The sequence below is a fragment of the Carya illinoinensis genome, chromosome 8 (assembly GCF_018687715.1).
Source record: "Carya illinoinensis cultivar Pawnee chromosome 8, C.illinoinensisPawnee_v1, whole genome shotgun sequence".
NCBI classification, from domain to species: domain Eukaryota; kingdom Viridiplantae; phylum Streptophyta; class Magnoliopsida; order Fagales; family Juglandaceae; genus Carya; species Carya illinoinensis.
In genome coordinates, this window is record NC_056759.1 from 24,830,588 (window position 1) to 24,845,884 (window position 15,297).

Sequence of the window (15,297 nt, forward strand, 5' to 3'; positions counted from 1 at the left end):
TTTGTCATAGACCTTATAAACTATAATACTTAATTTAGATACGCAAACAGTTTCATCTCATCTCATTATTATAACTTTTTTAATTTTTTTATAAAATATAATAAACAATTCAAAAATTTCAAATTTTAAAACAATAATAATATTTAAATTTAATATTATAATAATATTTTATTCAACTTTCAACTCTAAAACAATCTTAACTCGTCTTACTATCCAAACTACACTAAATATGTTTTTTTCTATACATTGTAAGGACTCATGTCGTATGAATAGCATACTTACATCCTATATATGGGGTTTTTTTTAATTTTTATTTTTTTTAATTTTTTATTTTTTATTTTTATTTTCATACATGAAAACATATCATGTGTTATGGAACATAATAATTCAAGGAAAAATCCCCTCAATGGAGTTATAGTGAGTATCATAATAATATTTTATTCACATAATTAAGAATGTGAATAAAATTTCTCAAATCCAAACAACTCTTTTACAACCCATTTTACAATTAATTAATGGAATCATGACAACTCACTAAAAATAAATTTCAAGTTGTAAAAAAAAAGTTAGAAGTTGATTATTTTCTTTATAAAATGCAAGTTTAACTAGCTTTCATTTTTAAGGCGATGGCATTATAAATTATTAATGGAACCAATAATGCACCAACAAAAGCACATGGCCGGCCATGCATATATATATGCTCGACCTTATCACTAATTTATCCATGGATCTGATTAATTGAATACAATAAAAGCCAATAATGATAGACTCAAAGTTCATAAGAATCTCATGATCATGCATCACATAAACAAAACGCCATTGAAAATTATAGGTCATGCATGCAGGGAGGTGGCCGGCCAGCCGTGCGAGGGACAAAAAACAGTACTACTGATCAAAAAGTCATGAAAACAAGAAAATTAACATTAATATTGTATATATAATAGTTAGACAAGCCATGCATGCATTGACCGTACGTACTAATAATTAAACAAACTTACACATGATGAACAAGATCAGCAACTTCGATCTTATACATATGTGAACATCTTTTATGTATATTATTGCTTCATGTTCCTAATTAACAATTCTCGAATACCTCTCGATGTCATCATCATATATATATATATATATTAGGAAAGAAGAAGAAAAAGAAAATGCTACAAACACATCGAAACTTCGAGCTGCATTGGTAGATTTCAAACACATTGCTTCAGCTTCTGTTCTTGCATTTCTCCACCGCCCTCGGTGCTGCAAAAATCGAATAATTGAAATAGTGATGTTACCATTATATATATATATATATATTTATATAACTCTGTTTTCAATGAAGAGAGATTATATTATAAAAATTTAAAATACAAATATAGAAACGTTAATTAATCGAAGTTCGAGATATATATACTGACCAAGTCCAATGGCTTCGGATCCTTTCATTATCCGCAAGCGCTTGCATGAATCAACAAACATCCTTTAAAGCAAAATTAAGAACGTTAATTACTTAATTAATGATCATATGTACCAGCGAGAAGAAATTGCCGGAAAGGTCCTGATTTATCTGGCGAAAATTAACCATGATTTACATCTTTTTCCGGTGAAATTTGGCAATTATTCTTATTCCAGCCAAATCTATCTCCAGGAAAATCCTATTGTTTGCGACTATTTCATAATATCGCCGGAAAAGTAGCCAGAAATACTTATTCATTAGCTTTTCCAGCAACTTCTTGTTGCCGGAAAATTTACCTTTTCTTGTCGTCATTACTATATACATAGAATCGTATATGTAATTAACATATATAAAGTAATCCTAAATCTTTTGTTCATTGCAATGAAGAAAAATTAATAATTAAGAACTTACTCCCATGGCACATCTCCTACAAGCATCCAATCACCATCCTTGTCTTCGTAAGCGGGCACGTACTCAGAACCATTCAACAGGTCTATCAATTTGCTCTCGTTCATGAAATCCTTTAATATTCCTTGTGACCCACAATTTCCTAATTCATTCAAAACCAAAATATAGTACTATTAATTAATATGGTTTAGTTTTCTATAAATGTATGCATAAGTACTCTTAATTTTGAGTCATTTTCTTTCCTTTCAATATTGTATTCCCTTTTTTTGAATTGCGAAAGTGGGAATTTGTGAAGAGATAATTACCAATGGTAAAGGAACTGAACATTTTGCCCAAGGCAACAGAAAGTTCCTGGTAGCTTTTGTACAACTTCAAGTCTACCTTGCGTAGATATGGTGCTCCATCCATGCTAACCTTAACAAAGGCTGCACTAATGCTACCGCCCTTGGCGGCTTCATCTTTACCATTCTTCTGGCCGATGTTCTTTCGGAATGATCGGACAGGTGGCCAGCCCACAACTTGTGCCCTGACATTCAGAGTGACCATCATTATAATTATTCATTCATGAATTCTCTTGATTCCCTAGCTAAGATTCTTATCGAACATAGGTAAAGCATAGAAACAATGCAAATATTAAGATCTAGTGATCAGTATTACAGTATTTATTTATCATTTAATACTTTTTAACAAACGTCTTATATAGACGTTGATAAGAAAATTTTTTGTACAAGCTCAGGCATGCAAACCTCATGCAAGTTTTTGAAAAATGTGAGATCCGCTCCAAAAAAAAAAAAGAAAACCAATTTTTTCATAGTGGGTCCCCCTTTATTTATTTATTTTTTTTGCAGGGCTTGCACGAGATTTACGCTCTCTGAGCTTGTATATATCTGTGCCATTAGTACTCCGCTGATAAATATTGTAAGATGTATTTTACACATTTATCTCCGGTACTCTCTATACATGCTTAATTGGGCTCTTACTCACCTAAATATTTAGAAAAAAATGAAAATCATGTTAATATCCTAGATTTTGGATGGAAATGTATACTACAAAATAAGAAAAAGTTTATTTGCAGACATGATCCGTATAGCTTAATTTGCAAAGAGCAGAGATCCCAACAAACAAAAAGCAACCGTATCGATATGGTTTCAGATTGTTTTCATTTGTAAAGTTTGTTGTAGTTTTTCCTTGTTCACTTTTCAAGTACTATTCCTCTATAGTTTCGAACTTTTCATAATTCAGATCATAACCAACGCGTTCGATGCCTTAGCTGTATGGGACTAGCTATCTTTTCCCTTGTCGTTGCTTCACACGTTAGGAATATTGTTTGGTTGTCGAGAAAAGTAAAAAAGATTCCATATGTTCTGTTTTTTCCCTACATCTGTCCGACAACCAACCAAAGCCTTTAGAAAGGCAACTAAATTGCCGATCACGAGTTAGCTAGGAATATGCAAGTCCATACCCTTTAAGTACTTCATTGATTTAATAACAATATATAATTAAATATATACAAATAATAATATATAATAACAATGAAAAAATAAGAATAACAAGAATGCATGGCATAATGGCTTATTCATGAACAGATCATGATCCTCATGAAGCCTCAAGTAGTTCATTCTTAGCAAACAAAGCAGGAATTAAAGTCATGTTCTTCATTTATTAACATTAATTCATGTGAATTCTTATGTGAAAAAAACTCAAAGGCCTGGTAGTGAAAGCAGGTAACTAGCTAGCTAGGAAGGCAAACATATCTGATCTCCCATCAATATTCATATATGCATTAATTTTTACACGACACAAAGTCTAGATTTCAACCATTTAAAACCAACCTACATGAATACATGAAGTACTAAAACGAGCAGATAAACAAGGAAGTAATTGGAAGAACACACACACCCACACATATATATACGTACTTTGATGGGGGCTTTGCAGGATCATTAGAAGCAGGTACAGGGCTCATCTTGATCTCCTTCATCATCTTTTGATCAACTTCGTTCTTGGCCGAGTCTTTGGAGGAAAGATTAAGCTTCAAATCAACTGTTTCTGAAAACCCTCTCTTCCTAGCCGCCTCACCATCATTATTTCCACCTCCGGCGCTGGCGCCGGGTAATCCCAGACGTAATTCAGTCTCTTCAAAATTAATCATGCTGTAATACTTGTCACTCTCCACTGCGTCCGAAACGCAACTCATTCTGCAGTACTGTTTTCACCTCTGAACACCTCCCTCAGTATTAATCGTACGTGTTCTTTGTCTCTGCAATCTTTCTTTTCTTTGTTATTTTTTCTCTTTCTAGTTCAAGTTGCTCTCCGTTGCTAATAATGTTGGTAGAGTGGGTGTACGTGAAAGTATGGAAATATGAAAGGCTTTGGAAGAAAGGCCTAAGATTAGGGGCAGTGTGTGATAATATATGGCTAATTTGATGGACAGTGATGATCTTGCCACGTACAAGGGAATGGTTTGTTGGACGGTCCGCGCTGGGCTTGTCGGGAACTGATGATGTCATGGATGATGTCAACCTTCGAATGATTGTGGTAAGGCAAGTGGACAGACCAACTGTTTGCCTTTGTTTGGGGCATGCCTACGTGAAACCAGTAATAACCTCGAAAGTATAGGTCAGATTTCCTTTTAATAAATGAATTTATTAGGTAAAATATTTAAATAAATTGAATAAAATATAAAGAGTGCTCGAATTTGGAATCACTCGACGTGCAATTATTATTTATTTAAAAATTTAAACAATATAAAGACTTAAGATTAATTATTTATATTTTTTTATTATGATATGATAATGTTTTTGTAACGAAAATAACCTCTTAAGACCAAGGATTCATTCAAAAGAAAATTATGATTGTTGTAGATAGCTAGTGGTTTTTTTTTTTTTCTTTCTTTTTTTTTTTTTCAAATTTTGTAAAAGTGGTGAGACTCATAATTTAAATTTAGAAATTTTCAAGACCTGCTTTTATTGGAGTTGAAATTAAAGGTCCTAACATTCAATGGAATGATGTTTTTGGAGAAAAGTTTTTTGTGAGAATTTCTTGGATTGGTAATATATAATTGTTTTGGTTATTAATTTTTTAGAAAGTCATGAAAATCGACGAAAATGATTAGATGTAATATTGTCTGTAGAAGATTATTTAATTCAAGGTGCTTAGATTTTAATTAATTAGTTCCTAAAGAGAACTTAATGGATTTCGATCTGTTTAGATATGTCGTATTTTGGAACCATGTAAGATTTGAACACATAAATTACAATCTACCAAACGATATATGTAAGAATAAGATCAGCTTTATCGCTAATGAAAATCATACTATGCTGCCTCACTTTTTTCCCTTAATTCGATTGTTCATATATTTTATTTTATTTTTTTAAATTTTTTTATTTAATGATTAAAGAAGTAAATATATATTAATGTATTGATTTTTTTTTCTTTTAAAATTTTTTAAGATAATTAAAAAATATTTAAAAAAAAAAAGAAAAGGAAAAGGGCAATTTGAACTACGGCACACCCACTACTTAAACGTGGGTGGCATAGTAGCGCTACCCGCTTCGCTAAACCAAATTATTCAATGATAGAAAATGGTAAGATATAAAGTTATAAACAATTCTTTTGTAGTTGTGCATTAGCGGTGTGATACAATCTGTCCTTGAACCTAACACAAATATGATATAAATTCATGGATTTCATATGTTTGATATAAATGGGTTCGGATCAAAATGGGGACATGATTAATAAATGAGTCAACTTGCTTAACTCGAAATTAATTAGTAATTATAACCAGTTTAAACTTTATTTTAAAACTACAATTTTATTATTGTTGAGTTGAATATTGATATTTCTCAAGATGCTTATATTTTTATTATTATTAAGATTGTAATTATGGATCTATGCTCATATTTATTATTAGTGGGTTTGAAATATTGGTTTTATTGTGGGTTAAAATTTGAAAAATATCAATATTTTTTGTTGGAGATAGTTTTATAATTTTTTTTAGATATTGTGGTTACTAATAAATATAGATTTTAACTTTTATATGAAATTATGTTAATTAGTTTAAATGGGTTAGGAATTCAGTCCATTTACATGAAATGGGTTAAAAAGAGTCACGTTGTATTGATTTATTTATAATTAATTATTAATTGACTCAAAATGGTTGACATGATCATGACCGGTTATTTAAATCAGTCGTGTCAGAGTTTAAATGTCTGATCCATTTAATTTAATAGATTGTGTTTAGGTTGATTCATATAATCGAATGTCAATGAGTTGACACAATACGAATACGACAAGGACACGACCTACCCACACAAATCACTGGCCCTAAATTGTGCATCTTTAATTTTCTGAATTACTAATCATGACACGCGTTTGCATTAATTTAACGCATAAGGAACTTATTTCCATTTACTATTATTTTTTTTATGAAACTTACATGTGTGCGCTAATATATAGGATGATTTTATTGGTGTCTCTACATAGCATTAGGTCCAATCAAATCAAACAATTAAATAGATTGAGATAAGGTTTTAGAGATATTCAGGATAGGGAAAGTACTGCTGCATGCCAGCTTCAAGATTACCTTTATTCTTAGTATTCTTATCCCCTAACTCCTCACTTTGTATGGTCATCAATCCTTCACCATGTCATAGATGGGTCCAAATGTTCCTTCACAAAATTGTAAAACATAAAAAGGAAGAGTTCGTAGAGGCCGTATCACAAAAAGAAAAACTTCGATCACTCGCATATACACAGCCCCATAAAACATTATGGGAAAACCACGCACTGTCGATCGAGCATGGTAACAACTTTGGATGAGGACGGCCTTTTGCAATCTTATCTCGTTTTTGGGGTTTCTTCTCTCCCTCTCCCTCTCTCTCTCTCTCTCTCTCTCTCTCTCTCTCAACGAATCAGATCGGTCTATTTTCCATTAATAACATCGACCCACCATGCACTATCAAGCATAGTAAAAGTTTTGAATAATTGAAATTAAATGATGTTACTCTTTGTCCTAAATTTTGTTATGTCCAGCCAATTGCGTGCATAAATGTTCACTTCCGAGAGCTTTCAGGAAAGAGAAATGATTATTCTAGTTGTGAGTATGCAAGCGTCACATAATTACTTTGAAAAAAATAAATAAATACTAGACATACATAAAAAAAAATAATTAATTTAATAATAAATCTCACTTTTTTTCAAAGCGATTATACGATGAACTTGCACACTCTACTACTATATTAATTATTACTCAAACAAACTAATTATTAGCAGAACCACATCATGTGCTGCATTGCACCACCTAAGGATGCAAAGCTGCCAACCTGAGTTTGCATGTCAAGTACTATAGCTTCATCCACATCCAACTTCCCATGTGCTCTGTTTTTAAACTATATTTATGATGTCTTTTTTTTTCTTTTTTTTTTTTTTTTTGAGGAATATTTATCATCTATATTAATATATACATGTGATGAAAGCTGAATCATCCTTTTTTTTTTTCTCCCTCTTTTGGGTTACAAAGGTGAAATCAAATAATCAAACTTACTACAAGTCTTAAGGCAAAAAATCTTAAAAATTTTATGTGGTTGATGAAATATCACTGATGTAATAGATATTGGCCAATATCTATATAGTAAATGCATCTATGTTCAATTAATAAGAAATGCAAAATCTCGTAGTATATGTGCATAATTGTCAAGTCGGTTTAGATGAAAAATAAACAATATATATATATATATATATTTATATATCTGTGCATACATATTAAAACTTATATATAAAAGATATAATTATAGCACCTCGTCCCTCTAAGACTTGTAAAACTAGAAGAATGCAAATGTTACTAACATTGGAACAAATACTCTTTGCCCCAGGTGTAAAAGATTTCATATATTTAGAAAATTACCTTATGCTTTATTAATAAGAAATATCTCAAAATGGACATTTATTCAGTAGCACTTAATAAAATAAAATAGTCTGGTACGTGCTACGCATCGCGGAAATAGAAAGCATTTAATGTAAACATAAAGTCAAACTATTTTCTCGATGCCTTAAGCCTCGTAGTAAATTTCACACTCCTGAACAGCATCCTCGCCCACGGAATCCTCAAAACCTTCCTCACTTCGGGTGGTAAAACAAAAAAGTAACTAAAATCAAATTCTCATTATGAACCACATCATGCAGTAAACACAATATGAATATAGGGTTTTCAATAAACATCATCATTCTTTAAGAAGAACTTTACCTTTAAGCATACATAAAATATTTAACTCAGATTATAAAGAAATGAAAACCTTCTTTTCCTCAACCTCAAGCTTTAATCATTTGTTACCTTAACATCAAACATCAAGTTTAATGATCATTACACACTGTTGACCCCATGTTAGGGTTAGTGAACTTTGTGATCAATAGTTGATCTTCATGTAGCCGGCTGATAAGAATCGAACCTCAGGCCATCACTAGGTGCACTACCAGTGATGCATTCCAACATTGTCATCTGTCCCAACCTCATGGTACCATCCTTATCTTCATATGGCACCTTCATTAACCTAATCAAACATATATAGTCATACATTTTCATTTTCTTTTCTTTCCTTTAACTTTTCCTTGCCTGTCATTCTTTAAAATAGATAGTTGTACTATATAGTATTTAGTCACACAATCATAGACCCCTTTAGCTTTTTACAAGAGAGAGGCTATATTATAAACTTGTATAAACAAAATTGTTGAAATTTAGGAAGGAAGACATCCAATTGAAGCACCTAACTTCCAAGTGAAATTTTTTCTTGTGGAGCTTGGGCATCCCCCTTGCCCCCCTCATCATGCATGTTTCCAATCTTTAAATTGAACATAATTCAAGCAATAGTGTAACCACTTTAAATCTTTAAACATGATGCATGATATACTTTATCTATTAATCCTTGGGATTTCTAAGGTTCCTCAATTACTACTCTTCCTATACTACGTACATTGCTTGCCAAGCACTTGCTCACCTTCACATTGCTCAGTCGCTATCTTGCTCGCCTACTCCTTGCTCGCAATGTGCATTGCTCGCCTCGTGCCATGCTTGCCTAATCTCAATCTCATTGCTAGCTTAACCACAGTCTCTTATTACATTGCTTGCCTAATCTCGCTCACGCACTACCTTGCTCACTTGCTTTGCTCTCCTTCCCATGTTACACCACTCAATCTAAACCTAAGTTACTCATGTTACAAATCCTAATGGAAAGTGAAATACTTACCATCCAAAACCACTAATGGACTATGTGTAACACACTCCCATGCATGTCAATCAGGCACATCGGTTTAATCTTAATCCCATGTGAACCCACTTTCCTTTCGATTTATGCTAATATGCCATGATATGCTTATGGATTTAATGCATATGGGAAGGGAAGATGGTATTTCCCTAGGGCAACTAAAAGTACCCAAGGAAGGTGGTGGCCGAATTGTGCAGCTTAAAAATTGGTTAAGGGTGGCTCCAACGAACCTCGGTTGCCAGGACACAGAGTGGATGTGATTAAAAGACATATTTCCGTGATGGTGGTGGTTGATGGTATGTGTGGCATGGATCTGTGTGTGAGTGCATGAGTATCAATGGCTTAACCCATTTCTCTTCAAGTGATTTTTAAAGTAAGCCTAGTGTTTTAAAGCCTTCGAATATTTTTCAATGTACTGAAGATATTTATATGATATATTTTTAGTGTTATTGGATCAAGTTTGATTTTAAATAAGACAATTATAATATTTTTGAAGAGTTCCAAAATTATTATAATTTTAGAAAATCATTTTATTTAAATGATTTTATTCTCTTGAAAATAATTATCAAAACTTCATCATTTAATTAGGATAAAAATTATATTTTATAAATTAAAGTTTAGTTAAAATAATATTTTATCTTAACTTCTCTTTATATTTTCAGTTAAATTAACGTTTATGCATTTTCAAATCAGTGTTGTAATTCTCCACCATTGGATTAGATTGGGAACCATAGGATGAACGGCATGGATTAAATATCCAAGCCCTCTCCCTTTTTCCTTCAGTTTTCTCTTTCCCCTCTCTCTCTTCTCTCTCCCTTGAGCCTAACGGAAGGCCTCTCCCCTCCACCAAACTCCTTTTCCTTCAGCCCAGCTCCATCGTTGGCCACCACTGGCTGCCAACTCATGCCGGCCACCTCCCAACAGCCTCGGGTACCACCCCCAACCTCGGGAAGCCTACAGTAGCTCCCCCTCTCTCTTCATTTCCACTCTTCACGTAAGGGTTCTCCACCTATGTACTGTCACTGCACACTGCCCAGCCTAACCGCCACCACCGATGTCTTCCCCTCACGCCAGCAAGCCTCCATCGGAGAAACAACCCCCACACAGCCCTCTCTCTCCCCCTATAGTAGCTCAACCTGAAATGGGTTTCACCCATTTATCTCCATCGTGCACCGCCATTGTTAGCCCATAGCCCCACCAAGCACCACCACCTCATCAGCTCTACCCCACCGTCAATTCCCTTTCCCCCACAGTCTCTTCCCCATTGTAGCTCCCCCTCTCCATCGCACAAAATCCATACAGGCTCCTCCACCCACGCCACCGCACCACCACCAACGGCCTCCCCGTTGCCTCCTCGTGCCCAGCCAAGCCCTTCATCTCTCTCACGCCATCTCACTGTCCCATGGGTTTCTCCCAAAGTTTTGAATACCGTACCGGAAGTCGTACCAGTCAAAGCATTGAAACGAAATATTTCGGTATCGGTACCGTTTCGGAATAATATTTCGGCACCGATACCGTTTCGGTACCGGTACCATTTCATGTACCGTTTCGAAATAGTTTATACCTGAATAAATTATATATGTATAAACATTTACTATATTCCAAAATAACAACAAAATAAGTCATAAACTCAATACTTCTCAATACAAGTCTTAAGTTTTAAGATACAAATTAAATAAGTTCTTAATCCAACCATTAAAATAAAATCACTCATCCTCATCAAAAAGATAATAAGGAGCAAGATTCGACATGTTAATCAAGATATTTTCATCAACGTCACCACCGTCATCAACATCAATACCAATATTATCAACGTCTTCCTCATTTAGTGAGGTTAATGGCTCCTCAATACTTGCCCAATCCAAATCTTCTCCATCAAGAAGCTCAGATTCTTCACCCACCCATTCGTCTATCAAGTCAATGTTTTCAAGATTGATTGGATTTAAAGCATCTCTTCCATTTTTTATGCTCCTGTAAAAATAAAATCAAACATAATTGAAAATGTTATATTTATTTTCAAAAGTGAAAAATATTAGTATTAAAAAAAATTTACCTCTCTCGCAGCTTCAAGTTATAACGAACAAACACTAAGTCATTCAAACGTTTATGCACTAATCTATTTCTCTTCTTCAAATGAATAAAATCAAATGTGCTCCAGTTTCTCTTACATCCAGTTGCACTACAACATTGACTTAGTATTCGAACAGCAAACTTTAGAAGCGTTGGAACCTCACAACCAAATTGGGACCACCATGCAACTATAACAGTAATACAATTATAAATTATTAATTAAATGTAAGTAAAATAAAATGAGATAAAATTTAAAGTATAAAGTCACACTATTTAACAAATGATATTGATAAATGATAATACCTGGATTAAGCTTATCACGCTGGCGGATTGCTAAAGAATGTCCAAACTCACCTACTGAAGTCCTATACAAGTCAAGTTCTTCAATGATCTTGTCTTGATCATCAAGATCGAGTTCCATCTTCATAACACAACTATTGAAGCCTTTTACAACATCATTTTTATTTTTAAAGCTGGGGCTATAGAAAATTCCAGGGTTAAGAACACAACCCGCCGCATGTAATGGACTGTGAAACTGCTTATCCCATCTAGAATCAATGATCCTGGTGAATGGACTGAATACACTGACTTTGTTATTGCATCTTGCTTTTATGTTCTCTTTGGCTCTTTCCATTGCATCATACAAGTATCTCATTGCCGGTTTCTCATCGCCGTCAACAAGTCGTAGAACACGAACCAAAGGCTCACTAATTTTAACAATAAATTGACACTGAGCCCAAAACTCTTTATCTTCTAAAACAATCCTAGCTATCTCCTTCCCTATGTTGCTCTTAGAATGACTTGATCCCATCCATTTATCACACGTAAACATTTGTCTCAATTCTTTCTTAAATAAGAGCAAACATTGGATACTTAAAAAATTTGTCGCAAACCTTGTAACTGCAGGACGACACAAATCATGACCTTTGGTGAAATCTTGTCTCATCAATGCCGAAACCCAACCATGGTTATATATGAACTTTGTTATCTTTTTTGCCTTTTTTATAGTATCATCAATAATGGGAAAATATCTTGGATCACAAAAATTTTCCAATATCAAGTCTATGCAATGAGCTGCACAAGGGGACCAGTAGAAAGATCCATACTTCTGCTGTAACTTTTTTCCTGCAGCTTTATAACTTGCATCATTGTCAGTTATGAACTGCACAAGATTCTCAACTCCAATTTCTTGAACAACCTCATCAAAGATCTTAAACAATGTTTCAGCATCTTTTCTAAGGCCAGATGTATCAACAGACTTCAAGAACATTGTACCTTTCGGACAATAAACTAGAAAGTTGATTATTGATTGTTACTTCTGATTTGTCCAACCATCTGCCATTAGTGTACAACCGGACTCAGTCCAAACCTTCTTAATTTGTTGCAAATAATTTTGAACCTCATTCACAGCCATCTTTAACAAATTTCCCCTCAACTCATATAAAGAAGGGCCCTTGAATCCTGACCCAATGGCAGTCATGGCATCGATAGCTGGTTGATAAAACTTGGATTGAGCCGCATTGAAAGGCAGATTAGAATCATACCACCAGCGTGCTACAACCATTTTTGCTTGTACAAGCATCTCATTTGAACACATAGAACTCTTAATCGAAGGTTGGTGACCGGTGCAAAACTGCAAGTGCACAGTATCGTAGTTTTATAGTAAAGTAATAAGAAGAGTATCGTCCTCAGGGATTGGTATCTTACTCTTGCCAAATACCAAAATTATGCTAATCTCAATTTTATCTAGAGGAATCACTAAGGTTTTTGTAGTAGCAATTAAAACTAGATCAACTCAAGAGAAATAAGCAAAGAAAGTAAAACTGATGTTTGAAGATCAAATTCAATAGGGAAGAAAACTTCTAGGAAATCGATTTCACCATAATTCGTCACTACGCTTTTCTCATCCAGCTAATTTAACTTAAACCTCTTTTGTCTATTAGCAAATCTCTAATTCATCCAAAAGCCTCTTTCGATAGTCAATTGGAAGTGATTCTAGTTTATCAATTCACACAAGAGTATGCAAATTAAATAATCAAGAACGCAATAAGACCAATGATTTAATTACTACACAGGTTCATACAAGTCTTTCGATCTCTATACTTACCTATGCTGAAATATCCAAGATCTACCCTATGATTCCCTCTTTCGATAGCAAATCACAAGATTAATCATCATCTAATCAATGGCCAGTTAATTAGAAGCAATAAATTCAGAATAAATCAGATAAACAAAGAGAGAATTTCATTAAATTAGCATGGACAAACAAGCATAGTTCGGAATTAGGTTACATCGTTTTCCTAGAAATTAGAAAATTTAGCTCATGCTAGAATTGGAATTCAACATAAACGAATTCACCATAATTATTCTGAGAAGATGGGAAGAAGAAAATAAACACTGAAAAATCCTCCTTGCAGCCTCAACTGGTCGTCAAAAGCTCAAGGGAACGATTCAACGCCTTTCTCCCGTCCGTGCTCGTGTATGAATCCAACGTACGTGCAATAAATTGGAATTCTGTCTCCAAAAAAAATGATTTGAATCCCTCTAGCTATGTTTTTCTCTCCCAAAGAGTGTTCTCCAGTCAAAAACCGCGGCTCTAGAGTGAAGAATGGCCTTTTATATGGTCCCACGGCGGAAAACCTAAAATCTGTCAAAATACGATGTTCGCTCGAGCGGGGTGTCGAGCGCGCGTCGAGCGTTCGACTCTGCCTGATTTCGCTCGAGCGTCCTATCGAGCGTTCGACTCTGCCTGATTTCGCTCGAGCGGCCAATGTCTCCGCTCGAGCGATCTTCGTTTTTCAGCAACTTGCTCGAGCTCCCTGTCGAGCGGCAGTCGAGCGTTTGAATCTGCCTGAATTCACTCGAGCGGCCAAAAGCCTCCGCTCGAGCGAACTTGTAAAATCTGCAATATGAAATTTTGCAAGCCATCAAATACCCCCAAACTTACAACTTTGTTTGTCCTCAAACAAAAAGAAAAACAAATGATAGTTTAGGCAATATCAACTCGACCCCAAAGAGAAGTATCATCATTCACCAAGCTTTTATGAATTTAGATTTCATCTCTAGTATCTTACTCTTTTAACATCAAAGATAGCAAGAAAATCAATCAAAAATTTTGCAATTTGTCAAGCAAGAGTTATGCGTTTACTTCAACCTAAAGCTAAGACCTTGAGTGGGTGTGTGATATAGTCAATTTAACCTCAAACCACCTGCAAACTCAGATAAAAGTAGAACAACCAAAATCAGAAGAATTCTCTTAAAACATAACCCCATAAGTCCAATTTTCAGAAATCCTCTCCACTAATGTAGTCAACACCAAAATCAAAGATCAAAAGGTCTTTATTAAGGTTGTAATGATAGGCCACAGGGTAAGGGTTAAGAAAGAACTGGATATGGGAAATTAAATCAAACTGGGAAAATACTTAGTGAAAAGAACATTAAAAGAGAAACTTACATGATTCAAATCATAGCTCTTTCTTGGCAATATGCTCATACTTGTGGCATTATTATTGCTGTAATCACTGATGTAATACCAACACTTCCCTTAACAAAATTTGAGGTAATTCACTTTCCACTTGGCGACTTCTTTTTCTTTTTCCTCTTCTTTTTTTTTTTTTTTTTTTTTTTTTTTTCAATCACTTCCTTTCTTCTTCTTCTTTTTCTTTGATCAAATAGAGCAAACATAATACGTTTCATCATGTAACCAATTTTCTCTTTTAAATGTAACTCTCCACCAAAGTATTTTCTCAAACTATCAACGGTAGATTCATTGTTTTTCAGGCTTAGAGCGGGCATGGTTTATGTAGTTTAAAGAATCAATAAAGGCTCATGAAGGCTCAAGGGGGTTGACTATGGAAACACACCATGTAATGATGGCATGACATTTAGGACGGCTGGGAAAGCTTTTTGGTTATGCCAAAGAAATGCCTAGATCATTTCTCTAATATTTGGTCTCAACTAGGATTTCGCCTCAAGGACCCATCAACGGATTCTAGAGCAAAGCAAAATCGAACCTCCCTCTTTCAATTAATTCAACTTCTTCTCTTCATAAGCAAAATGGAATAAGAGAAAAACGACTATGTGCTCAATTGTGTTCAAGGTCAAAGATTTAAACGA

The 15,297-nt window shown here is 34.3% G+C and overlaps 2 protein-coding genes across 2 annotated transcripts; both read right to left on the bottom strand.

Annotated features, from left to right (window-relative positions):
• Positions 1-900: 900 nt before the first annotated feature.
• Positions 901-4,237, bottom strand: LOC122317777 (auxin-responsive protein IAA16-like). The gene is made up of 5 exons (XM_043134778.1): positions 3,772-4,237; positions 2,158-2,378; positions 1,856-1,994; positions 1,407-1,468; positions 901-1,248 (listed from the first exon to the last, which is right to left on the bottom strand). The coding sequence occupies exons 1-5, from the start codon at positions 4,047-4,049 to the stop codon at positions 1,211-1,213; spliced, it is 738 nt and encodes a 245-aa protein (XP_042990712.1). The 5' UTR covers positions 4,050-4,237; the 3' UTR covers positions 901-1,210.
• Positions 4,238-10,817: 6,580 nt separating this feature from the next.
• LOC122274524 lies at positions 10,818-12,451 on the bottom strand. The gene is made up of 3 exons (XM_043083559.1): positions 11,485-12,451; positions 11,165-11,369; positions 10,818-11,082 (listed from the first exon to the last, which is right to left on the bottom strand). Exons 1-3 carry the CDS (start codon positions 12,449-12,451, stop codon positions 10,818-10,820), a joined length of 1,437 nt encoding a protein of 478 aa, XP_042939493.1.
• Between the last annotated feature and the right edge of the window lie 2,846 nt (positions 12,452-15,297).